This window comes from Mixophyes fleayi, chromosome 7 (genome assembly GCF_038048845.1).
Source record: "Mixophyes fleayi isolate aMixFle1 chromosome 7, aMixFle1.hap1, whole genome shotgun sequence".
NCBI lineage: Eukaryota > Metazoa > Chordata > Amphibia > Anura > Limnodynastidae > Mixophyes > Mixophyes fleayi.
The window spans coordinates 12,900,727-12,926,177 of record NC_134408.1 but is presented as its reverse complement, the minus strand read 5'-3'; the positions used below and the strand labels follow the sequence as shown (position 1 = coordinate 12,926,177).

Below are 25,451 nucleotides of genomic sequence, written 5' to 3'. Positions count from 1 at the left end.
GTTGTTTTTCTGTCTTTCCGATGTTACTATGTAATTGGAAAATTTTCTAATAAAAACTGTTATAATAAAAAATAATAATTAAAAAAAAAATGATGGTAAATATAGAAATTATTACTATCCTTTATATATAATGTGCTAACATATTACACAGGGGGAGCATGACACAACTTAATGGCATACAATGACATAGAAGGTAAAGTGACCTTGCATAAACTTAGATTGAATATTACATACTAATATATATATATATATATATATATATATATATATATATATATATATATATATTAGTATGTAATATTCAATCTAAGTTTATGCAAGGTCACTTTACCTTCTATGTCATTGTATACATGTCTATATGTATATATATATATATATATATATATATATATATATATATATATATATATATATGTATGTCACATAAAAGGATAAGAGGCGATATATATATATATATATATATATATATATATATATATATATATATATATATATATATAAAATCTACAGCTCTCTAAAAGCAGTACTAGGCAACCTCTGAAGGAACAATACTACTCACATAGGATAATAGGGAAAGAACACATTACAAGCTATAAAGTCCAGCTTTCTCCCGGCTTGGAGCAGTTACCAGACTTACACTCCCACTACTAGTTTATGGTAAATGTCACTACAATCAGAGGCATAGTCTCTGCCAGGGGAACAGCCTTCTCCTCCAGTTCCCTAAACCCACTTCAATGTTGCAGAACATCTGGACAAGGATACTTGTAACTATTCTCCCCCCTCTGTCTCTGCTTTGCTCTTTAATTGCATTGTTCTCTGGTTACCCATGTGAGGGGGGATGGGACCGAAACTTCTCCACTCTTTACCTCTCTCCCCATTGGCAGGAAGTTTTGTATTGCTGTCCTGTGATTGGACGCCTGGAGATTCCACACTCCCCCCCCCCCCCCACCTCTCTGCTCTCTGTCCTGTCCTAGGATTTCCCAGAGTGTAGTGTAGAGGTATCTGGACTGCACCCCAGGAGCTTGCACTTCACATGGCTGAGAGGGGTTTAAAGAGACTGTGCAGGAGAGGGGTAGGATCCTGGGCTGCCTAGCTGCCAGCCATGCTCTTCATTTGGTGAGCAGGGAGAAGGATTGAAGATGCTGAGCTTATTCCTCTGGATATTCATCCTTGGGACCCTCCATTCCGTAATCTGCAGCTCTGTAGAGAATCAGTGCAACTGGAGAGGAAGGTAAGACCCCCTCCCCAATTATCTCAGCCTTATACTGGATCACTGAGATCCAAGCACAATATACTGTGTATTATAAACTAGTAATACTGAGTAATATGTAACTACTGGTGACTATAATTGGGGACATCATAGCACTCCAACGAAGCATGCCTGCAGTTATAAGCACTTGTGACATAACAGTATTATTATGCATTGTTTGATATTTACTGTAGGTGTTTGTCTGTCAGTATCATTGTATGCAAAACAACACATTTTGTTATGTGTTTTCTTTTGCAAGAAATATAAATGTCCTGGAACGTTTACAAACAAAACAGACTGTAACATTTTATTTTGAAAACTTGTCACTTTCTTATTTATTTATTTTTAAATCAGTCGTTTTAAGAGATTAAACAGTTGCAGGAGTGATTTAGAAAGTCCCAGTGATTTTTTTTTGTAACACTTTGTTTTTAAGGATGGGTTAAAAAACCCTCTGCTATCTGGAAGCCAAGTTGTATGACTCAATAGCCACCTAATGACCTCTGGGGGAACTTTTTAAAACTGCAATCCATCATTTTGGACATGTAGACTGGAGGCATCTCTCCATTGCCCATTAACCCTTTTCAGCCCTGGCTTCCACAACATCATTAGGAGGCTGCTCTAACTATTTGCATTTAAAACAGTTTATTTCCTTTCGTTGCAATATTTTTTGCTTGTTCCAAAAAATCTAAAAAAAAATTATGAAAAAAAAAATTGAGTACACCAATGATGGATGTAACGGCTATGAATTAATTTTAAGGGGATTTAAGTTAGCTTTTTTTATTTAACAGGGATTTCGTGTTGGAATCATATGACCATGGACAAGATGTGTGAGATTTAAAGGTCTTTGGGGCATTAATCAAGGCTTCAGGGCTAGACGAATGAGCCAAACTAGTAGCCTGAAAGTCTCAGTGAAATTAGTGTATTAAATGTCATTGCTATCATTGCTCTCGGTGTTCATTATACAGTGGAGGCTATTCCCTGTGCAGTACAGGAAGCTGGGGGCTTAATAGTAATAAACACAGGCATTAAATGCACAGGGCTGAAGTCCAGTGCATGGATAGATCCCACCAGGAAGCTATCACCGTTCTGTTATTCTGCTTATGTCCCTGGGAGCCTGGTCTTGTTAGTGTAACATCCAGAAAGGAGGAAGTAATGATGACAGAAGGCGATATCTGTTGGGTAAGGGTTAGGGTCACTAACTTGTTCTTTATGGCTCCCTTCCTGTGCCTTTTAGCCATGTCTTTATATCATCGGGCCGAGTTGTTTACATACTTCCTGTCCTCTGATCTGACATAGTTCTGCTATGCTGTCTTCATTGTGTATTATCATATAACCAAAGAGCAGTTTTAACTCATAAACAAATATAAACAGCTCTGCCTGATGATATAAAGGTACAGCTGAAAAGCAAAGAAAAAAAAACCATGTATGTAATAAAAGTTGCAGGTGGGTGTATACAACCCAGTACATTAAGATTGCGTGAAGGAGGTTAACAGAAATTGGAGATGAGTGGGGAGATGGGAGAAAAGTGGAATTAGTGGCGCTATATAAATAAATAAATGATGATGACGATGATGGAGTATTAATGTATGCCATGCTGGGAAATATGCGTGTCACTCAGGCATTGATAGGCCCAGAAATATCAGTCAGTCTTTGCTAGGCCCAAACAGCACCAGTAACAATAATGCATTGATAACCATTTAATATCAGACACATGAACGCCACATTTTGCTTGGTTGCATTGCCTGCAGGTGATACTATGTAAACACGTGCAGAATTTGTATATCATACGTGTCCGGTGTTCAATGAGTAATCTCACAATTTAATATTTGTTGATAACACATCTGTCGCCGCTACAATCTTGTGATATACTAAATAGTTAACGCGGTTTTCAGATAAATGTCAGAAGCAATTACCTTAGCTACTGAAAAGAAGTAAATTCAGGTCTTTACCTCAGTGACCAAATGTCAAAAATGTGAATTGTGGGGAGACCTACCACATATGTGGACTGAGATTAACGTCAGCAATTATCATCATCAGTTTATATAGCACCACTAATTCCACAGCGCTGTACAGAGAACTCACTCACATCAGTCCCTGCCCCCATTGGAGCTTACAGTCTAAATTCCCTAAAACACACACACACAGACACACACACACACACACACACACACACTGACTAGGGTCAATTTGTTAGCAGCCAATTAACCTACCAGTATGTTTTTGGAGTGTGGGAGGAAACCGGAGCACCCAGAGGAAACCCACGCAAACACGGGGAGAACATACAAACTCCACACAGATAAGGCCATGGTTGGGAATTGAATTTGTGACCCCAGTGCTGTGAGACAGAAGTGCTAACCACTGAGCCACCGTGCTGTCCAACAGCAGTATCCTCATATTATTCAAGAAGAGACATATTCCACTCATATAAACAAGTTATTACAATGTATAGGCAGCAGCTAAACATCCCCTTCTAATATATATGTCCACGGCCATCTAGGGACCATTCTAAGAATGCAGAACGTCCGTCTAGGCTAATTATGAGATTGTGGCCTTTGATTATCTTTTAACCCTTGTTTATGTCCCTCCGGTGTTATAAATACGCCCGCGTAACGTATTGAAAACACAATGTGATAATAAATAAACATTGGCTCTTTTTTAGCGCCCCTTTGACAGGCTGATTTAAATAGCCATTGAATTCTCCGTGGTTAATTCACCTTGCGACAACCCCAGCATCTGTTGTGCTGTAAGGGGAAAGCCGCTTACAGCTGCTGTGTACATGTCTGTCATTAATGACTTTACCCAATTTCAGACCTATCAGCTCAATAGGGCCTGGGTTACATGCTCGGGTCAATTGCTCTTTCCCAGCGGAGCTGGGAGTCTGGATCGGGGCATTAAACTTAACCGCTTCACCACAGATTGGGGAGTTTTGTTCTACGTTCATTCTATGCAGAAATTAAAAGTGTAGCCATGGCTTGCACGCAGCGTTTTGGGATCTGTACCAATGTGCATGAGCAGACGGCCAATGAATTCACTAGGTACAGCGTGAATTAGCAGTGCCACTCTGTCCTAGCGAATGCATGGGCTGCATTCTCACAATGAATATTGGTTCAGACCTCAGAATAACATCTTGGCTGCACGTATGAGAGAGGCCTTACAGGACAAGATCTTTTAACTAAAAAAAACAGTTTCTAAAAATATTATCTCACTATTACAGAAAAGCTCAACTCTTTATCACCTATCCATGAATATTAAATGCATCTTCTAAAGTGCATCCTGTAAGAAAACCAGTATGTATAAATACATATATATATATTTATATATATATACATATATATATATATACAATATCATACTTGCCCACCTTTGAAAAGTTAATTCTGTGAGATCCCGGGCAGGGGGCATCATTTTTGCCCCGCCCCGCGACAAAATGACATTTTTGCTGCGGGGGGGGGGGGGGGGGGGGGGGGGGGGGAATGACGCGATTCACCGCAAATCACGTCATTTTTGACAAGCAAGTTGCAGTATGCAGATACTTGCCTGCTCTCCCGGGAGTCCGGGAGACCTACCTGAATTTCGGGAGACTCCTGGACATTCCGGGAGAGTTGGAAAGTATGATATATATATATATATATATATATATATATGTATTTATATATTTACATTTACAGGTCACATCTTAAATAAATAAATCAAACTATTATGTGCACATAATAAAATATTGATGAAATAATGGTAAACTTTTCGTTAAAAGGTTTTATTTCAGGGGTGACTAACAGGACCCTCTCTCCTGATTTACTTTTAGATACTCTGTTATTTATCATAGCTAGTTCTCCCTCCTAGTGCATTGGGTAGGATGTGTTGCCACTATATTAATAAATGATAATAGTAATGTTTTTGTCTGAAGATTTATAAATATGGGAGAAAGGCCACATTGTTTGCGATCCCACAGGCAGCAACAGCGCCACCTAGGCGCTGATATCCGTGCAAAATCAATGTGTCATTGTTTATTTCTGTTAACCTCCGCAGTGGGTTGTCTCTGGAACCGAGATCAGTGGAACAAGTCTCATTGCAATGTGCGGAGGGCACTGTGGAATGGTTGTATCCAACGGGAGCTCTTCGTCTCAGCCTCGTACCCCGCCAGTCCTTGGCTTCTCCGGGGCCCTTGCCCCGCCGCTTCACCGCCTGCATCAAGCCAACAGCTTCCTTCCGCGGGGCCCAACTGTACCTGGAGAAGGATGGAATACTGAAATTGTTGCTGTCCGAAGGGTTACCGGCTATGCGTTCCAGGGTGCACTGCTTCAGTTGGCAGCCTCACCAGAAGGTGGCGCTGTTCCTGCAAGCCACCCCTCACCAGGACATCAGCAGGCGAATCTCTGCCTTCCGCTACGAGCTTAGAGGGGATTGGGATGGACGGTTGGCCCTGCCGTTGAGCAAGCTGAGCATGGAAGGTGAGTCGGTTCAAACTATCTTCTTTTCATTTTTCATTTTTAAAATATAAAATGTTTGAAGCCTAAATTCAAAATATACTCTTATCATACACAGCAATTATTTTTTTTTTTGCTTTTGGGGATATCATGCACACGCATGAGAAGGGGCATGAGAGTAGCCATGTTTTTGTTTCTGTCCACAGTGAAATATCAGGCATTGCGATCAGCGTTTAAATGTCCTTTGTGCTGTTTGGCGAGTGTTGTCTTCACAGCACCATCAAAAGATGAAAAGTGAAATCAAACCCATAGGTTACAATAAAGTGGGTAACAAATGACATATTTGGGCAAAAAAACATACTAGCGACTGAAATGAGAGAGGCAGCTAAACACATGCGCTTGGATATCCCACATATCTTTCAACAGTGTCTCTGGCTTCTTCAGTGGGCACATTTTTATTCCCTCTATCTCTAATTTCAGTCGCTCCCTCTCCATTAGATTGTAAGCTCTTAGGAACAGGGTCCACCTGGTTTCTTGTCATGACATCCATCCTTGTATTTTCTTCTTGGGTGTTCTGTGAAATAATGTGGCGCTTTGCAAGTAACAACTATAACTGGCTTCTTTGAGAACGCTCGCCAGTCAACCGTGTAACCGTGCGCACAGTGTTCCTCGTATCACATCATTGATAGGAAACTTAGTTGGCGTTACCCAGCAATCATTGTGAACAAAGGAGTAGATTTATCAAACACCTTCTAAAAAGGAAAAGTGAAGGCGTCGTCCACAGCAACCAATCAGACTCTCGTTATCTTGTTGTTTAGTATGTTCTAAGAATACGGTAGCTAGAATCGGATTGGTTGCCATGGGCAACGCCTCCACTTTTCCTTTTTAGAATGTTTCAAAAATCTACCCCGAAGTGTCATGATGGAAACAAAACAACTCCGTCTGATGACATCAGTGTTGCAGATTTAGTAAATTAATTGTAAAGTGCTAAGGATTCTGCTGGCGCTATATGAATAAATGTTGATGATGATGGTTGGTCATTGCTGAGAGGCACAGACTTAACGCTAGAGAGATAAAGGAATGTGCCGTAGTAACCTTGCAGGGCGACATGTACTAGACAGCTAAAGTGGAGTGTGAAAATCTCCTTTAAGGCATGCCAGCTGACCTGGTAACACTATAGACTAATGTTTGTTTTAAGAAATACAGCGTGTCAGCCTAATGTCCCTTTAATCCTCCAGTAACGTTTGCATGGCGATGGGCTCCTTTATATTGTGTTGTTACAACCATGTAATCGTTATAACCAGCCAAGGAAGAACTAGTCCGCATTGTATACAGTATATAGTGCTATAACTACAAGTGTGCATTCAGAAGAGGTTTCTGTGTGTGATGCCCAGGAGGTAGATTGTAGCTAGAGGTCATCTCACTGGCGGTGTGAGGAAAATGTATCAACAGATTATATCAATGGCTTGTATATCTATCTCCATCCTGCAGCACAATGTCCCCCAGAAAACCAGCGTCCTGGGGAATAAACTCTCACTGACATCAGTGTTGCAGATTTAGTAAATTATTTGGAGTCCAGTCAGGGCCTGAGTGGTCACTCACATCCTGGGGGAAGGGGGGTTGTAAACCCTGCCTTGAAGTCTCTACCCATCCCCCCTATCTTCCTTTCCCTCTCTAAACAACAGGCCAGTGTCCTGCTGGGACTAAGGATATAACCATTAACCCCATTAATTAGTGAGATAAGGAGATGTGGAGGGGAGTGTCTCCATGACAACTGAAAGGGCCTTGGAGTGTAATCACTGAAACTTTTTTTTTTTTTTTGCAATTCATGAATCATCCACATGGGTGCAAGACGGGAATTAGAAAATATATCCATAGTTTTGGAGTTTTTTTTTTCTCTCATTATAAATGACGTCTTCCCTGGACAATTTTCAGGTATCCCATAATGCAACTACAAACAATCGCTGTACGATTGTGACTTTTTTTTGCTATTTAAAATCTGTGTTTTATTTAACTTTTTTTCTCTAAACGCTCTCCTCTGCCCCCTATAGGTGCCTGCCGTCCTTGCAACGACACCGAAATCCTGATGGCTGTGTGCACCAGTGACTTTGGTGAGTGGATATGTTTTAATTCACTACGCTGCGTCAGTTTTCTACCATTCGCTGATAACTAGGTTTAAATCTGTGCTGTATAAACGTGCTGATATTATTTTGCACCCCTTGCATGAAATACGCTTTAAAAACTAGGAGAAGGCAATTGTCAACCCTGCACCCCTTTCTTTAGTCTTATTACTTTGAAGACCTATGACTATAACTTCAGCAAATGACTCAAAGGTTCCATAATATATATTGCAGATTTGCAACCGGAGCGGCTGTGCTCTGTGTACGCGGAATTACGGCCACTGATATTTAGCAGCTATGTGGGTGTTTTTTTTGTGGTCGCTGAGTCGCTACCCATTTAAAATTAGATTTAACTTTTAGTTGTGAGGCAGCTATGTCAAACCCCTCCGGCATGAACGACATGCTTTATAGTCTTAACTCAGGGGCTTGGCTTGGCTTGACTTGATGGAATGCAATAATGACCCAGTCAAGCGTTTAGTTCGTCCCCAACCCCCTGATGCCTTTTTCATCTGTGCTCCTACTTAAGCCTCTCTTTTGCCTCCTGCTGCATCCTAATAAAGAGTGAGGAGAGAGTGTCTGCGGCCAGGAGGGGGGTCTGGAGTGACCGAGTTGCCTTGGCGATGCTGCTTCTAGCTTTTGGTGTAGGCTTTAGGCCCAGACTGGGCAAAAGAATGTGACACGGAGATGCCAAAACTCTCCGGTCTAAAATCTCTGTGGTCTTCGTTTTTTTTCTTTTTTACTTATCCCAACCAGTTGTACGCTAACAGCTCCTACTTTTCTAAAAAGTTACTTGCGGCAGCAGATTGTTTTTATTTTTATCACTGTCGATATGCTCAATCTTTGCCCTCTTTTGCCCACAGTCGTCCGCGGTAACATCCGAACGGTTGTCAACGACGCCGAATTGCAGCAGTCGGTGATTGGGATCAGCGCTACCCGGGTCCTGCGGCAGAAGTTCACACTGTTCCAGCCTCGAGGTCGCTCTGTGAAGTCGCACGGCGATATTAGGACTCCTCTCAGCTGTGGGGTCAAGCTAGGGCCCGGCAGCTTCCTCTTCATGGGATGGGTACATTTTGGTGACGCCTGGCTGGGCTGTGCCCCGCGTTACAAAGACTTCAAGCGAGTATACGAAGAGGCCTCGGAGGTCCACGCAAATCCATGTGAGATCGCGCTGGACTAATGTTCCTATAATAACCTGGGATACAACCGGTTAGCGCAGGAGCATCGTTACGATGGGATCCAACGCTCCAGGATGAGAAGACCGCCTCAGTACTTGTCATGAGTATATCTGGAGTCTTCGAAGCTTTCAGGTGCATTCGCCACCAACTTAATACAACACCTGGTAGCTGTAGCATCTGTATTTCTAGAACCCAGACTGTCAATCTAGGTCTGCAGGAGGTCAATTTAGACAATGTACTAAAAAAAAAGTCCTTCAAAATCAGTCTACATATGGATCAGAGGCTCTGTGAAATATAGTCTAATGGACGGGATTATGGTCCCGATAGAATAACTTCTTCTAAAGAAAACATGGAGAACATATTATTATCTGGATTGGAATCTAGGCCTGCTATAATCAGTTCTGTGAATTATACAAGTGACTGGTTCCGGAACTTTGAATGTGGAACCTTCTGGATCAATTCTTTTCCGACTCACATTTGCACTCCTAACGAGACTTGCGAGAGAACTGAGCCAGTTCTTAAACTCCCTATATATATATATATACGGGCGGACACCTCGAAGATGGTGGAACTGCATGTATCTTCAAAGAGAATCTAATGGCAGCTTGAGACACACCTACATACTGCACTCTCCCAATGTACTGAGACTGGCATTAGTTACAAGAAAAACTAAAACACTAGAGTGTGGTTAAGCCACTGGCTGGCTGGGCATTCTGGGAGATGTAGTATAAAAGCATACTAGAGTACGTAATGACTATTGTGCCATTGGCCCAATAGCCTGTTACTATAAACTGGATTTATTGTGGATAGTGGTAATCTTTATTTTGTATAGCTCCCAAATCCTGCTTCTTGGCCCATTTCACATATCTTGCTCCCAGTCACAAATCGCTTATGTACAATCCCTTTGAATAAACAGTCCAGAAACCATTTTAATTTTCTAATAATTAGCAACTAATCTACCAGATACTTTAATTCTGAGTTTCTGCATTTGTCTTGTTATCGAAATCTGTTGACATCAGTTTTTTTCACTTGCGTAATATTTTAATATCTGCTAATTTTAGCCCCTGTCCTGATCTTTGTAGATGCTGAGTCAGTTTCTCGTAGAATAACCTAAATGACTGACGATTTTAGTTAGAAAAGCCCAAGGAGAATGTTATCTTATATGTTTAATTAGACTTATAGGGTTTTGTTTACTAAACTGCGGGTTTGAAAAATTGGAGATGTTGTCTATAGCAACCAATCAGATTCTAGCTGTCTTTTTGTAGAATGTACTAATAAATGATAAATGGAATCTGACTGGTTGCTATAGGCAACATCTCCACTTTTTCAAACCCACAGTTTGGTAAATGGAATTAAACCAGAAAGAATCCTGACAGGAGAAGTCCATTATTCCACATGGAAAGTTTTTCAAGAAATGGCTTAAACAGATTAACTAACGTTTAAATATCATCTGTCTTTGGTCCTCAGGCTTCCTACACAATTTAGCCCTGTGTGTTAATTCACTAAAACTTAAATCAATCTAATAACATCTTTTCAGCCTGTTCCTGGCTGGGTCCAGTTTTTTAAGCTACAGAGTTAAATCTCAAAGAGATTATTTTATATGAAATTCATTTTCTTTTTATTTATTTCCTTTTTTTACATTTGAATGTGCACTAAAATGTTTTTTTTTTGTTTTTTTTTGCAAGACCAACTCTGACTTGCGATTTCCGTAAAGCAGATTCACAGCGACATTTTAATTTATTTCCTCCGTGTAGCTTGTGTAGCGTATAGCCTTAAGAGTAAAAGTCACATGTAAGCAACCGAAAAGAAATTTGTTGATGGGAGGTGACTCCCGATTCTTTGGCGTTCCATCATGGAACTCTTTCAAATTCAGTCATGTTCTATAAATCTGGCAGAGCCACCGTGGAGGCAGCCATTTTATGCTTTGAACCAGTGTTTGTGAGAATGCGCTATCAGGAACTAGTGACACCGCAGTGTCACTAGTTCAAAATGGCTGCCTGCATGCACTGCCCTTTAAATACTAACGGACTGAAGAAGGGCAAGTCAAAGGGTCTTTGCGGAAAACATATCACAGTTGATTTTTTTAAGTGTGGCCCCCACCTTTCTGGCTTGCTACCCAAAACCAGTCTGCCATGTTTGGCTCAAGTCGAAGCGGCTATGAGTCAATTTCATCCTACTTGCCTGCTCTTCTGGAAATGTCCTGGAGGCTGTCGGATTTTGGGGAGTCACCCCGGATTCCCTGGAAGAGCAAGAGCTCTCCCAGATCCCGGACGGAGGTGGGGCTTAATCATGTGCTTTGCGTTGTTAAGCCCCACCTCCACCATGCAACGCAACGGGGTGGGTGGGGGGGTGGGGCTACGGTGATGGCGTCACCACTCCTCCTCCCACACTGGTCAGCTGACCTCCCCTCCCGTACGGTCATAATGTAACCTGTGACATCACTGTGACTTTGTGTAAATTAATAATGTAAAATAAGTGAAGAAAACAAAGTGTTAGTTCCATCGGACATACCAGCCCCCTCTTTACTGTAGAATGTGATGGATCTACGTGAAACTATTTTGTGAAATCGTATGTCATTTTTTTTTTTTTTGTGTTGAACATCTATAATAACCGTTATCTTACCTCTGTGATGGCTGTAAGTTATTCTCCCTTACCTGGCACTTTATAGACCAGAAACCTTAGTCGTGTAAAAGTAATTATCATGTATTATCCAGTGGGATATAGTATCTAGTTGTCCTAGAAGATTCTCACTTGTTTTATGAGCTTGTACACAAGACAAGAACTCTACCAAGAAAAATCTACTGTTGACTTTGATGCATTATTATTCGTATAGAATAGAATGTTGTGGCACTATGTAAATCAACAAGGTATAGAGGGAAATCACTTCAGCCCTGACGGAGGTAAGCCGACACTTAGATACTGCTGCAATGTTATAGCTTAAGCACTGCCAGACTTGATGTAGCGCTAAACAGTGCCCTGTCCGCAGGGCGCCGCCAGCATTTTGTCGTGATGACAAGGGTGCGGGGGACGACCTAGTTTTGTGTCCTGCAAATGTATATGAAGAGTATGTAAATATGCGTTCAACGGATAGAACTTTATGTAAATTACCTGTACAGTTAAATGTGTTTTTGTTTTTTTTTAAATGTTACTGTATATGTCTTTTACTGTGATATGTGTTTTATATAAATATATATATAAAAAAATCAAAACAATTTTGGTCCGGTAATTTTTTCTTTTTAAACTACGATTTACTAATCAAACTGACCTGTATTATCCAAATTATAAAGACATACTCAATATACGGGGGACAGGTTCACAATAGTAGTGTGACAAAAGTAACCGGTGGCAAATGTTTACGTGGCACGAATGCTCTTGCGTCCAGCTCCTGCATGCGGCGCTAACAGTCCGTACATGAGGTTCGGTTTGCAAACCAGCCGTTTACTATAAACCGCACGCATTTCGCGTCTCTTAAAACCCCACATATTCATTCTGATTTTGCCCAAACTGCGGTTTAATAAATAACGCAGTTTTTGTGTTTTAAAATCTCATTCGATTGCAGGCGGTTTTGAAACCGCATACAAGGCTGAACTGTAATTCAATCTGATTATAAGTGTAAACAACTTTATTGTAAACGGTATAGAATGTTCCACTTAGATATTGAGACCTCTTAAGGCTCACTGTAGGCTTCCGCAATGCGATTACCTGCGGGAAACGCATGTGGATAGAACAAGATGGGTTCTTGAAAACCAGAACACAAACGGAACACAACTCTTGCACGCGCTAGTATCAGCGGTAGTGGCCAACTGTTTATATATAATCTGGACTGTCCCATCGCCCTTTGTATCAGGACTTTTTACCCCGATTCTGGAACAGGCGGGAGGTATGTCCTGCTAACGGATACCCTTTTAATGCACCAGTGACAGGTGTGCGTGGTATTGAAGGGGTGCTTTTAGGGGAGAGGAAGACGGCTGGGCGCGTTGGCCATGACCGGCCTGTCAGGGTAAGAACTTAACTACCAAGGGGCCCACAGCTTTGGGGGGGCAGAGGGGTGCTCCTCCCTTTCAAAGCCCCATACATTTGTTTTTGGGTGGTACATGGGGGCCCTTGTACAATCTTGCTATGGTGCCCACGAATGTCTAGTTACGCTCCTGTGCAAGAGCATGTTGGGACTTGTAGTTCCCCTCAACTGAAGCGCCCCAGGCTGCCCACCTCTTTTCTAAACAGCCAGCAATTCTAGACCTAAAGATGAAATAAGAGGATCAATATAAATATTTGCTCTCCCCGCCCTTACAACTTAATGTCACGGCTTTTAGTGATCATTGATAATTGAGGGGACGGCCCATTAAACATGTCACTGTCATTAGTACAGTCGCCCTTGGAGGAAGTGACTTTTTAATTACGATGTTATGTGCTAAATATTGTCCCTTCTCCATAATCCCTTAATCTTATTATACTGCTGTCATAACTCAAACAGTACATCAAAGGCAGACGTTACAGACGCATTGCTAAGGAGATTAGTGTGGGATGAGTGTTTCATGTGCGTAGATTTTATACATTTATTGTTTAAACGCGCTCCGTTCTCTTCCTTTCATGAAGTCCAGTCAAGAGGTACAAATTTGTTAGGTAATTTAATCTACGGGAGTTAAACGTGGATTTGTCATACACACATAAAACATGAAATAAGGATTAGTTTAGTTGTGTGTTAAATACCGAAGGGACTTTTTATGATTTCAATTTCTTTCTTCTCCGCGCAGCTGCTGTGACAGGGGTCATATTCATTTTTTTATGACCAGGATTTCCTGCCTCTCATTTGCATAAAATGCCAACTGGTATTAGGTAGAAGCTTACCAAATTAGGAACATGGGGGCGTATGCAGAGCTGGATGTACGGCAGTTTGCGTTGTGTATGTTGCGTGAAAACTCTGCGTGTGCCTAGAAACTGGGCGCATGCGTCTATCATCAACATTTATATAGCGCCAGCATATTCCGTAGCGCTTTACAATTGGCAACAAACAGTACTAAAACAATACTGGGTAATACATACAGACAGAGAGGTAAGAGGGCCCTACTCGCAAGCTTACCATCTATAGCTATGCAGACTGGCGTGACTCCGGCACTTGGAGAGGCGGCCCGGAGAGGAAAGAGCAATTCTAGTGTTGGCCGAGTACAGTCAAAGTTGTTGACGTTGCTCATTGCCCAAGTATAGTTCATGAAGGTGTTTTATGGGAGCGATGGTGTCTCCATGATGTTTAACTGTCACATTGACTACAATTACATTCTCTGTCTTTTAGCTATTTGCCCAAGTGTTTCCGCTTCAGGGAGCAAGTAGATCTCCCCACTACAGCCCACAGTGGCCGTGAGTTGGGTTCCTAACGCATCACTTAGAGCAGTCAATAAAATTTCTGCTAACGTACAAGGCTAAAACCCTGCAAACGCAGATCTGAGGCCCTTGAGGTCTTTGTTGATGTGAGAATGTTGTTAAGTCCTTATATAAAATAAATTAGTCATTTGTTGTGCATTTTACTTTAAAAACAATTGTGTAAGTCAACAAGGTAGACAAAAACAGAAAGCACAGGAGGAGCTTTGTTCTGTTTGAAGGTCAGAGAGTCTATTGCATTCATTCTTCAGAACTGGTTACACACAGACGGGCAGGAGATGAACTGGGTGGGGCTACAGCGCCAAAATGTTAAAAGCGGCACAACGTACTATATTTCACCCTAGCCATCTCCTGTGAGTCCATGTGTAGGCAAACTCAGAGTAATATATAATTAATTACACCCGGATCTGGATTGCAAAGTCTATCCAGCAGCAGCCAGCAGCCTTCTGTACTAATGATCTGCAGCATTCAGACAGGTATTCTGCAGCTCTCCTATAACAGTCCCAGCGACTGCTGAATCTCCTGCCCTCTCTCTCCAAAGGTGGGAATAACTTTTAATGCCTAATACTGTTGCTTATACTGAGTTTAAAGCATTAATCTAATGAACAAAATGAGGTGTGTTTTTAACATGAATCACCGTGGCGGGTTTTAATAAGATGCTTGTAGTTATCATTTTTCAGGGTTTGATTATAGGTTCTGGGCGCCCTAGGCTAATACACCCTTGCTGTTCTTTCTCCCTTGTTCTTGCAACTTTGTTGTCGTCTGGCTGTCCTCTGGGAAGTTGGGGTTCTGTTTTGAAAATGTGCAAACATTACAAACCCTCAATGATTAGACTCTTTAGAGAGCATCCTCAGGAACGCCACACAATACAGACATCATATCCCACCACAAGCGGCCAATTCATGACCCCACGCCCAGCCATTTCATCACACCGCAGCGGCCAATTCATGACCCCCCAGCCATTTCATCACACTGCAGCGGCCAATTCATGACCCCCCCCCCAGCCATTTCGACTCCCCTGCACACTGTCCTCCTCAGAACACACTCTGTCCCCCTGCATAACACAAATCTTATTACCTGTCTTCTTCTCTTCCGCCAGCAGCCAGCTCCTCTCACTGCAGCTCCTCATTGACACAGTCGGGAAGTGATGATGACATCACACCCAACAGGCAGTGAGTGAGGGGGGAGGAGGAGGGAGGAGAAACAGTGTGGAGGAGGGGTGAGGGCCGGCTCTGTGGGCAGGAAAATCAATAGTAAAACAAAATTAAAATAAATGTAAACAATTATTACATGCTGCCTGCATTGCGCCTTCCTCCCCATACTGCTATTAATGATTTATGATTCTGTAAAGTTTTCACAGTGCCATGTAACTGCCTTGGCCACCGTTACGTAGCACATGATGTAGTGAGCAGAGAGGCTTTGGAATGCTCCTCAGAGCTCTGTCTGCACTGTAGAATCCCCCCTTCCTTCTCTCCCCATCAGCCTTAACATGAAATGCTGATGGTCTGAGTCTGTATGTGTATGTGTGTGTGTGACTGAAAGCCATACTTTTCTACCACCCAGAGAGATTTTGAAAAGGAGTAAATGATTTGTAGGAGGACAGGTAAGAAAAAATGTGCCTACTTAAAAGGCATTAAACTTGTTATTTAGAGGAAAAAAACTACGTGGGATTGCTGTTTTAAAAACGGTGGTCTGGAATTGAGATCCACTGGTTGGTCCTGAAGTTGGCCGCACATGCAGACAGTTTGAAGTTTAATACAACCATTTATAGGAGAATGAAATGGTTATCCAAACTGAGATCTCTCCCTGTATGATGGAATCTGTGGCAGATTTGCTTCCTGTGTGGCCAGCTAGACGGTGAGACATGTGGTACAAACAGAACAGAATGAAGGAAACGTTCACTTGACAAGTTACCGCTGAGCGTTCTGAGGAAAGGTGCGTTCCTAGGACAGGATTCCGCTGTCTATTTGCCAGTGCCGCTGTCTTCTCAGCTGTACAGTAACCCGGCACTGTACCATCTGGCAGGCTCTGGCATGAGAAGAAGCATTGCCTCCCATCGCTGGAACAGCTTCAGGGAGGTAGCCTGGAAGATATTCCCATTGAGGCTGTCACAGATAATCCCTGTCGAACAGCTCAAACCAAAACATCCCATTGTATTAAGTCGGCGCTGCATATTTTCCCAGCTATACAACTCGGCGCTGCAGCAACCAACTGGAAATCCTACTGGGGCACGATGATATCCTCGGCATGCAACCCTCGGGACCTCGGACTAACCCCTTCAACCGCAGAGCCCCTTTGATGACTGAAGTGCATTGTACGCTAGCACTTTGCATAGGAAACACTGGTGGCGAAAAGGACCCACCGACCAGCTTGCTGATAAAGGTCACGCTGAGCTCGATGCTGGGAAGGTTTCAGCCACACATAAAGAATAAATACGTGGGAGATGGACACAATTATGTAGACGTTTTATTGTCACATAAATCTGAGGCTCAGAAAGGCCTTTTATATAGTCAGAGAAGATATGAACCCATTGTAAACTATGCAAATTACACCAAGACGTTATAGTATACCCAAAAAAGTATAACTATAGTATATTTCATGGTGCCTTGTCTACTTGGCTTCTGAGATGTGTCCATCGTTGAAATTTACCCCTATTTATTAGTACATTTTAACCCCCTAAGTGCTTCAGACGAGTGGGACTCTACATGACCATCTAAAATGCACGAAAGTAAAAAAGTAAGAGTCCCACTTGTCCTATGCATTGAAGGGGTTATGGTGAGAAGTGGTCTGTAGGTTTTCTGGTACTGCCAGAGGAGGAAACGTACGCCGTGCGCACATGTTTCTAATGGAGCAAACATACGTTTCCTCCATTAGAAATGTGCGTGCACGCCAGCGGTACGTTCTGTGCATCTGCAGCTTATTAATGTCAATGGGAAATGTCAGAGATAACAGGAGGTTTCCTATCCTAGGTACTCTTGTGTGAAGGAGAGAAGGCTTCACTTTAAAATGATGGTACTTCTGTTTACCTGTTAAATATGTGCTTAGCCCAAAGATGCTCGGCAGAGGGTGGAGAAAAGCCTCAGTAATGAAGGGGTTAAATAAAAGTGTATATATCCTGTCACACTGGGCAGTGTCCTCATAGCCCAGACCTACACTGTCAGCCCATCACTGATATGGAAGAGCATAAGCCTCCAGCTCCACTTCAGGTCAGGTCAGCAGCCAGCGCTCAGTGTGGGGGATCCACTGAGACATTAAGGGGGGTATTCAATTGTCCGCGGGTTCGAGCGCGGAAAAACTAATACCGTTAATACGGTAATCTTTTGCTGGATTTCAGCTCGCAGCTCCCTGAGCTGCAAGCTGAAATCCAGCAAGTAAATTACCGTATTAACGTTTTTTCCGCGCAGGATTACCGTAATAACGGTAATGCTGCGCGGACCGAGGGATTTTCGGCAATCCCGCGGACAATTGAATATGCCCCTAAGGGGTCTATGCATTAAAACCGAGAAAACAGCAGTTTAAATGGCAATCAAAAAATGCATAAAGGGCTTATGGCAGTCGAAGTCAAAAGATTTCTCCTGCCATAACCCTCTTAACGTTTGTCTTTGCTGTCCCCACAGATTAATGTGGGGACTGCGCAGTTCTGCAATGCATAAAGCTTTGAAAAGCTTTGCATTGCGCAGAAAGGTAACGCCATCTCAGGATGGCGTTACCTGTCTTTTTCTATGGGATCCTGCAGAAGTCTCTACGGCTTTGCAGAATCCCTTACAGTTGAAGTGCGCATGTTAAACCTCCACCCTCTTACAATTCTCTGTTCCTCTTATACCTGTGCCCTTTTACCTGTTCTCTATTTCACTTATACCTGTTCCCTCTTACCTGTTCTCTGTTCCTCTTATACCTGTGTCCTCTTACCTGTTCTCTGTTCCTCTTATACCTGTGCCCTCTTACCTGTGGTATGTTCCTGTTATGCCTGTCCTCTCTTACCTCTTCCCCTCATGTCTGTCCTCGCTTACCTCTTATCTTGTTTCCTGCCTTTAGCCTGCATAGGTCTCAGTTTGGCCATTAGGCCAGATAATGGTTGTCAGTACAAATACCTCTCCAGCTACGCCACTGTATTGGGATTTAGACCACTGAGGCCGACGATCTGGCGTGTTAGTAAGCTATGTTGGATGGAAAATTTAGTACATTTGGACTGAGACCTATCTGGTTACTCTCCATCTGGGGCCCTGGCTTGATAATAGTCTAGGGTGTCCCTTGCATCCTTTAATATCCAGACCATAGTCTGTATTTTAGAATTAACTGCATTGTGTTTATATTTTGTTCATTTTACAATATAAAATTTAGATCTTTGGATACATATATATCGACCTGGTCACATCAATACCACTGTATATGATTGCTTATGTTTCTCTTGCTTTTCCAAAATAAATGAAAATGCACTTACCCTCTTACCCAGCAAGGTGCAATCTACTTTTACCTGTTCAAGTTCATGAAACGTTTACATTATATATCTGTGATTATAATTATCAGGTCTCCCAAATACAGGAATTTAAATGTTTGTTTTAGGGGCAGCTAGTGGTTGGTCCAGATTCAATGTACAATCAATGTACTTGTCCTTTACTTTTAATTTATTCTATGTCACCAAGGAGGATAAGCTATAAGAGGTTTGTCTTTTTTGTACTGTGTATTTTATAACGTCAAATTGTCACACGTCCCCTTCTTCTCATGCTAACGAATAAAAAATAGTAATTATTTTTTGTAGAAATCAATTGAGGACCTATTTGCATCCTAAATAAACACCTTTCATTAGAATGTGGTGTAAAAACGTAGCGTACGACTGTTCCATCATTACACTACTCTTTCGCACTTCGTTAAGACTGTTTCTGTGGGGAGTACGGATAAATTATGTTATAAGGATATGATGTTATGGGCAACGTAGGGAAACAAAGAGGTAATTTTTACCCATAATTTAGTATATTTCATATCTCCTATATTACACAGACTCCCATCTGCATGACCCACCGGGTAGCTAAATCTGCCATAAAGTTTAAAAAGTTTAAATTTTAGAAATGAATTTGGCTATTACAGTACCTGGGAGATGTAGGAATTTTTACACAAAGATTCTATATCATTTTTTTTTTGTTTGCCCTAAACATCTGGCGCTACAAATTGTAAAAAAACAAATAAAACTGTCTTTATGAGCCTGAACAGGAGGTTATGATTTTCCCGTGATAATTAAAGAGGGAAGAAAGAGCCCTGGAGGGTGCAATGTGATGGGTACAATTTGATATTTGTTCGACTTTTCGCTTTCCCAAGTTCTTCGAGCATAAAAAACACATTTTCACGCATCAATTTTCATGATTTGTGTAAAAAAAACTTCTCTCCCAGGCCTCACTGGAACTCGCTTCCCATGAAATCTGAGTCCATCGTCTTCCTCTGCCCTGGAATTCCTCCGCCTGCTGGACCCATCCGTGTAAAAAAAATAATTTAACCTCTCCATTGCCAGAATTCTTTTCATGCTGGTCGATGCTCTAGCGTCTCAATCACTTTCCTTTACGGCATGACCAGTTCCTTCATGAGGCAACGGTCAAATCTGCATGTGCCCCTTCTAAAGTACCGCCGGTCGCGAAAAGTTTTAACTTGCAAATTGTAATCCTTTTGGGTATTTGGTATGTTAAGCATGCCCCTATGATATGCTTCTTATTTTCATCATTATCATCATTTATTTACATAGCACCACTGATTCCGCAGCGTTGTACAGAGAACTCACTCACATCAGTCCCTGCCCCATTGGAGCTTACAGTCTAAATACCCTAACATACATACACAGACAGAGAGAAAGAGAGAGACTGGGGTCTATTTGGTAGCAGACAATTAACCTACCAGTACGTTTTTGGAGTGTGGGAGGAAACCGGAGCACCCGGAGGAAAGCCACGCAAACACGGGGAGAACATACAAACTCCACACAGATAAAGCCATGGTCAGGAATTGAACTCATGACCCCAGTGCTGAGAGGCAGAAGTGCTAACCACTGAGCCACCGTGGATCTTGAAGTACATTTACTACGAGACACAGACCGGGTGCAAGTTTTGGTGTTGACGATATTTAACTTTGCTCCGAAATCCATCCATTTGCTATATTTAAGGCTGCACGTATCTTAAGAAGAGTGCAACTCAAAATATGGACTTGGAACCACCAGTCTGCTCTAAATCAGGCCCTAGGGCATAGATTTATCAAACTTTCCGAAAAAGGAAAAGTGGAGGTGTTACCCAAAGCAACCAATCAGAATTTCGTTATCGTTTATCTAGTACATTCTAGAATATAGCTAGAATCTGATTGGTTACTTTGAGCAACATCTTCACTTTTTCTTTTTAGAACGTTTCATCATGCTTGCCGACTATTTATGGCAGATTCTAGAGGGAAGGTAAAGTGATTATGTGAATGGGGACAAGGTGGAAGTGGGGGTGCATACGGCGGTATGCCATACCGCCTACCGCCACTTCTCCTACTGCTTTTATTCTAAAACTATAAAATTCCATTCACCTACTTACTTACTTTATCCATACCGTCACTTCTAAATTTTCCCTTCAACCACTAGTCATGGGGGTCCTCCATGACCGCTAATATCTTACCTACTGTAGAATTACAGTAGGGCATTGCATTATCCCATATATATATATATATATATATATATATATGTGTGTGTGTGTGTGCTTTTTGGACTACTAGAACTTGGAACTCATAAATGTTATGCCAGCCTAACTGGTCTGTATCACTCTGGGTACCACAGGGGCTCACATGTCAAGGTGACGGAGCCAGGCAACCTTGACTCATGGGCTCATGTTTACTACACATCCTATAAGGTTTTTTTCCAGGCATACAAGCCTGGGGAAAATTGACGGCACATGGGCTGCACTGTACAGTTGTCATTGCACCTGATTGGGTGACTGCTGAGGCTTGTCCAATCAGCTGAGTGGACAACTGTTCAATGCAGTCTGTGTACTTCCAAACTACAAGTGACTTTTAGCAGCATTGGCAAAGGGTAAGTAGATCTGTGGGAATCCTGGGCATTAGACCTCCCATGGTTCTAGACGTTGGGTTAAGAGAATTGAAGATATTTGTTTCTGGAGTTCTACTTGAAATGCGTTCTACTAATCTTCAACAGAATCCCTACAAACAGCAACTTCATCTCTGTACCAAATTATCTCGGTAAGAAAAGTCAGTCTCACACTCTTCTAATGAAAACTGTCAACACATTCACAGCGAGTTCTCACACAAATCATCTGCTCAATACATTTTAATGGAGCTCCACTGTTTTCACAATCCCCCCTTGGCCAGTATGGAACATGTAATAACTATGTGAAGAGATTTTCAATTGATGGATCTCTGGGGCTGAATAATATCAGTTTTCATGGGCAAGTTGTAGCTTTGACCAGAATGTCTATTAAACGTCCACTCCCAGGACACTGCAGACGGTGATATGCTCCACGAGACCATCTCTCTGTTATGTCGTCCATTGGCGTTGTCCTATCATGTGTTCTTATCATGTGATAGATTGCTTATCAAAGACATGTTACGGGTGACAGTGGTTGGAGCGTCACATAGCTGCCAACATTCTAAAATAGTTTCCAGGCCCACTGTGCTGCTCAGCTGGGGCATCTAAGCATCCCGCGTGATACTTTCTGGACTGACCTTGGAACCTTACTAGTCAATCTTGGTCATAGTTGGTGGCTGGGGAGGTCTGTGCAATTTCTGACCAATTAAGTCTAAATTGGACAACATGATCATTAATTTTGTGTCTAAAAGACACTTCCGCATTTACACTGAACATTTTGAAAAGTAATCCAAACTTACTTGTTCCCCCTTAACCAAAATTATGTGGGTCCCTCAATTCAGCACCGTTTGGGTCCACCGTGGGCCAAATACGTGAAGGAAGCAAGCTATGAACCTGTCTCGACCCGCATTGCCCCTCTTCAGGTCGACAAAACAATGGTCCAATAATTATTGGCACTAAGACCTTGAATGTTATCAACTGCAGAGTGATAATAACAGACTGAGAAAAGACTTGGCTAGTTGTGTACTGGACCCTCCAATATCATCATGGATCCCAACAGTGCAGAGGAAGGGACTCAAGGGGGGGAACAAGGAGAAGTTTGGGGGGTCCAACATTTTCAACATACAGGTGAAATTCAGATGTAAACACTGTACATACAAAGGAAACTAAGTTGTATCGCTACTACAATTCTCTAATCAACTACCACTGCAATGTTCAATGATATTCAATTTATATGCATGGCGTGTTCTCTCCGTGTTCGTGTGGGTATCCTCCCAGGGCTGCGCTTTCCACATACATCCCAAAAACATACCGCTAGGTTAATTGTTTTCTGACTAAATTGGCCCTAGTATGTGTATGTGTGTGGGGTAAATATCATTATGAACTGACTAAACATTTTCTGGTACTTTACTGCGGAATGTTGGATATATATATAAAAGAAGGATGTTTATGGATAATCAATTGATAAAACATTTTAAAAAAATAACTGTCATATTGAGGACAATTCTTCTTCAATAGAATCCCGTCTGTAGCCGTATGGACCCCGACCGGGTTAATCTCCATATGTTCCACATTCCTCAGCAGCCACTTCCAAGCAGATCCCACTCTCCTCTTTTCTCACAGCCTGCTGACACATGACAGCCGCTGATACACAAAATAAGGAACACTTGTACGAGGGGCCTGCCGTCTTCAGAGCCAACTCGCTTTTTGTTTTTTTTAAACAAAATTTTTTTCTCCAAAAGTTCCCAGGCCGAGCAGAGAGAATCTCACTCCTATATCCATGTTTATTTATTCAGTGTGATATTATAAAAAGCTTTTCCCCTACTAAAAATACATTTATTTCCTGTTAATAAAACCCACTGACCTTATGTGTAAGCTGTTAGTTCTCGGCTAAAAATGGAAGAAAAGCCGATTCTCACACGCTGGTCACGTTTTTTTTGTTTTTTTTCCTCCCATAACAAAGTTCATATGTAATCATTACTGGGGAATGAGCGTAAATATTGAATAACTGGGATGTTATAACGGATGTTAGGACAGAGTCAGGCACAGCAGGCCGAGCAAGAACCAGAGACTTAAATCTGATTGTTATTCAATGGAAGGATGGTTAATCATTTTAGAAGGATATTATGAGTAAAAGAAGAGGAACGAGTAGGGAAACACATTCGGAAATGTATTTATATATAAAAGTCTCCATACTATGACAGATATTAAAGTGGACCTGTCACCGACATGCAGTGAAGGTGCCTATCAATTTGCTCTTATTCAGTACCTCGTGAATATAACCAGGACTCATGAATATTAGTCAGGTTTCATGAATATTAGTCAGTTCTCATGAACATTAGGTCTCATGAATATTAGTCAGTTCTCATGAACATTAGGTCTCAGGAATATTAGTCAGTTCTCATGAACATTAGTTCTCATGAATATTAGGGGGTAAATGTATCATAGTGCGGATTGTACAAGTCGCCAGAAATCGGCGAGATGACAGCTCAAATTTAAAGCGGCGGTGCCTTGTAAAGGGAAGTTTCCCTTTACAAGGCAGCGCAGCTTTAAATTTAAGCTGTCATCTCGACGATTTCCGGTGACTTGTACAACCCGCACTATGTTACATTTACCCCTAGGTCTCATGAATATTAGTCAGACCTCATGAATATTAGTCAGGTTTCATGAATATTAGTCAAGTTTCATGACTATTAGTCAGGTCTCATGAACATTGGTCAGGTCTTATGAATATTAGTCAGTTCTCATGAATATTAGGTCTCATGAATACTAGTCAGCCTCATAAATATTAGCCAGGCAGTGTCTCAGTGATGTCATTGTTTCCCAGCAAATTGATAGGCTGCATACTGGTTCAGCCCAGAAAATGTCTACTGTGTGCAGATGTCAGGTCCACTTTAAAGCTGCACTCCCAGGTAGGGCGGAGAAAAATCACCCTATCCAGAGTGCCCCTCACTGTAAGCCCGGGATGTGCTCCATGTTGCAGTTTTTCCTTGGGCTCCATCATTCCTCTCACAGACTAGCAGAAAGCCGGGGGTAACGTGACTGTACGGGATAATAAAAATCTGAAACACGGACTTGCAGCCCCTTGTTGGACCTCCCGTCTCACACCCTACTCTGCTGGTATAGAAAAGTGCAGGACGAACAGATTCCAGTCCAATCTAACTATACTATGTTCATTTCCTTTAGGTCCATACCGTTTCCAACCAGGCTGCTTGGAGGTATGGTATAGCCTGTTGGTGTATTGGCCCAAGTGGTGGTCTTTGGTCTTGGGAAGGGTTTCTTTTAACCAAGCTCCATATATATCCCCAGTGGGTCATGTTTCCAGGATTCAACTCTGTGGGTAAAGGAGGGATGATTACTGACCCTGGTTAATGAGAATAATTCACCTGAGCATGACAAAGGACATGACCTGCTGGTGTTTGAGAAACATAACTTAGGTAGTGGGTTACCCTACGACAAAATGTCTCCGGTGACCTCACTAACCAAGGTTACAGTACTCCTTAAAAATGAATCCATTACAGATTTGAATACTGCATATCTCCCAAATATGACACGACTTAATACATAGAAGACCGGAACCGATTTTGATTCACATAAACCTTCATAAAAAAGGTTAGATGATTGATCGTTGCTTCATACTGAGATGTCTATGACATCACCATCTTCCTGCATCACTGTGACTCAGACCTCACACCATTGATCTGTGCCATTGTTAATGTTTAGATGCACGGATTGGCTACATGATGGTCTAGCCCCTCCCATTTCAAACCTGCCTACTCATTGGCACACAGGAGTTAGCGGAGCTGACATACTTACTGCTGCTCCTAACAATCCAGTGCTATGATTGGCTGCAGGCTGTACTCCCTCAGTCCGCTTCATCCTCTGTACACTTACGTGTCCCCAGCTGTAAATAATGACTATAATAGGTGCTCTGACCCTAGTTAAATACACCTAAAATGGATAACTTAATATGGATCATGTAGAAGTAAGATTATATTATTAGGAAACAGGGACAGTCGTATGATTTCTCGCTTGTTTCCAGATTCTTGGCATCCT

General features: G+C 42.0%; 1 protein-coding gene across 1 annotated transcript; it reads left to right on the top strand.

The window, feature by feature from the left end:
• The first annotated feature begins 980 nt into the window (after window positions 1–980).
• On the top strand, window positions 981–12,180 carry METRN (meteorin, glial cell differentiation regulator). Its single transcript, XM_075179112.1, has 4 exons — window positions 981–1,231; window positions 5,276–5,697; window positions 7,725–7,784; window positions 8,654–12,180. The coding sequence occupies exons 1-4, from the start codon at window positions 1,140–1,142 to the stop codon at window positions 8,968–8,970; spliced, it is 891 nt and encodes a 296-aa protein (XP_075035213.1). The 5' UTR covers window positions 981–1,139; the 3' UTR covers window positions 8,971–12,180.
• Window positions 12,181–25,451: the final 13,271 nt, after the last annotated feature.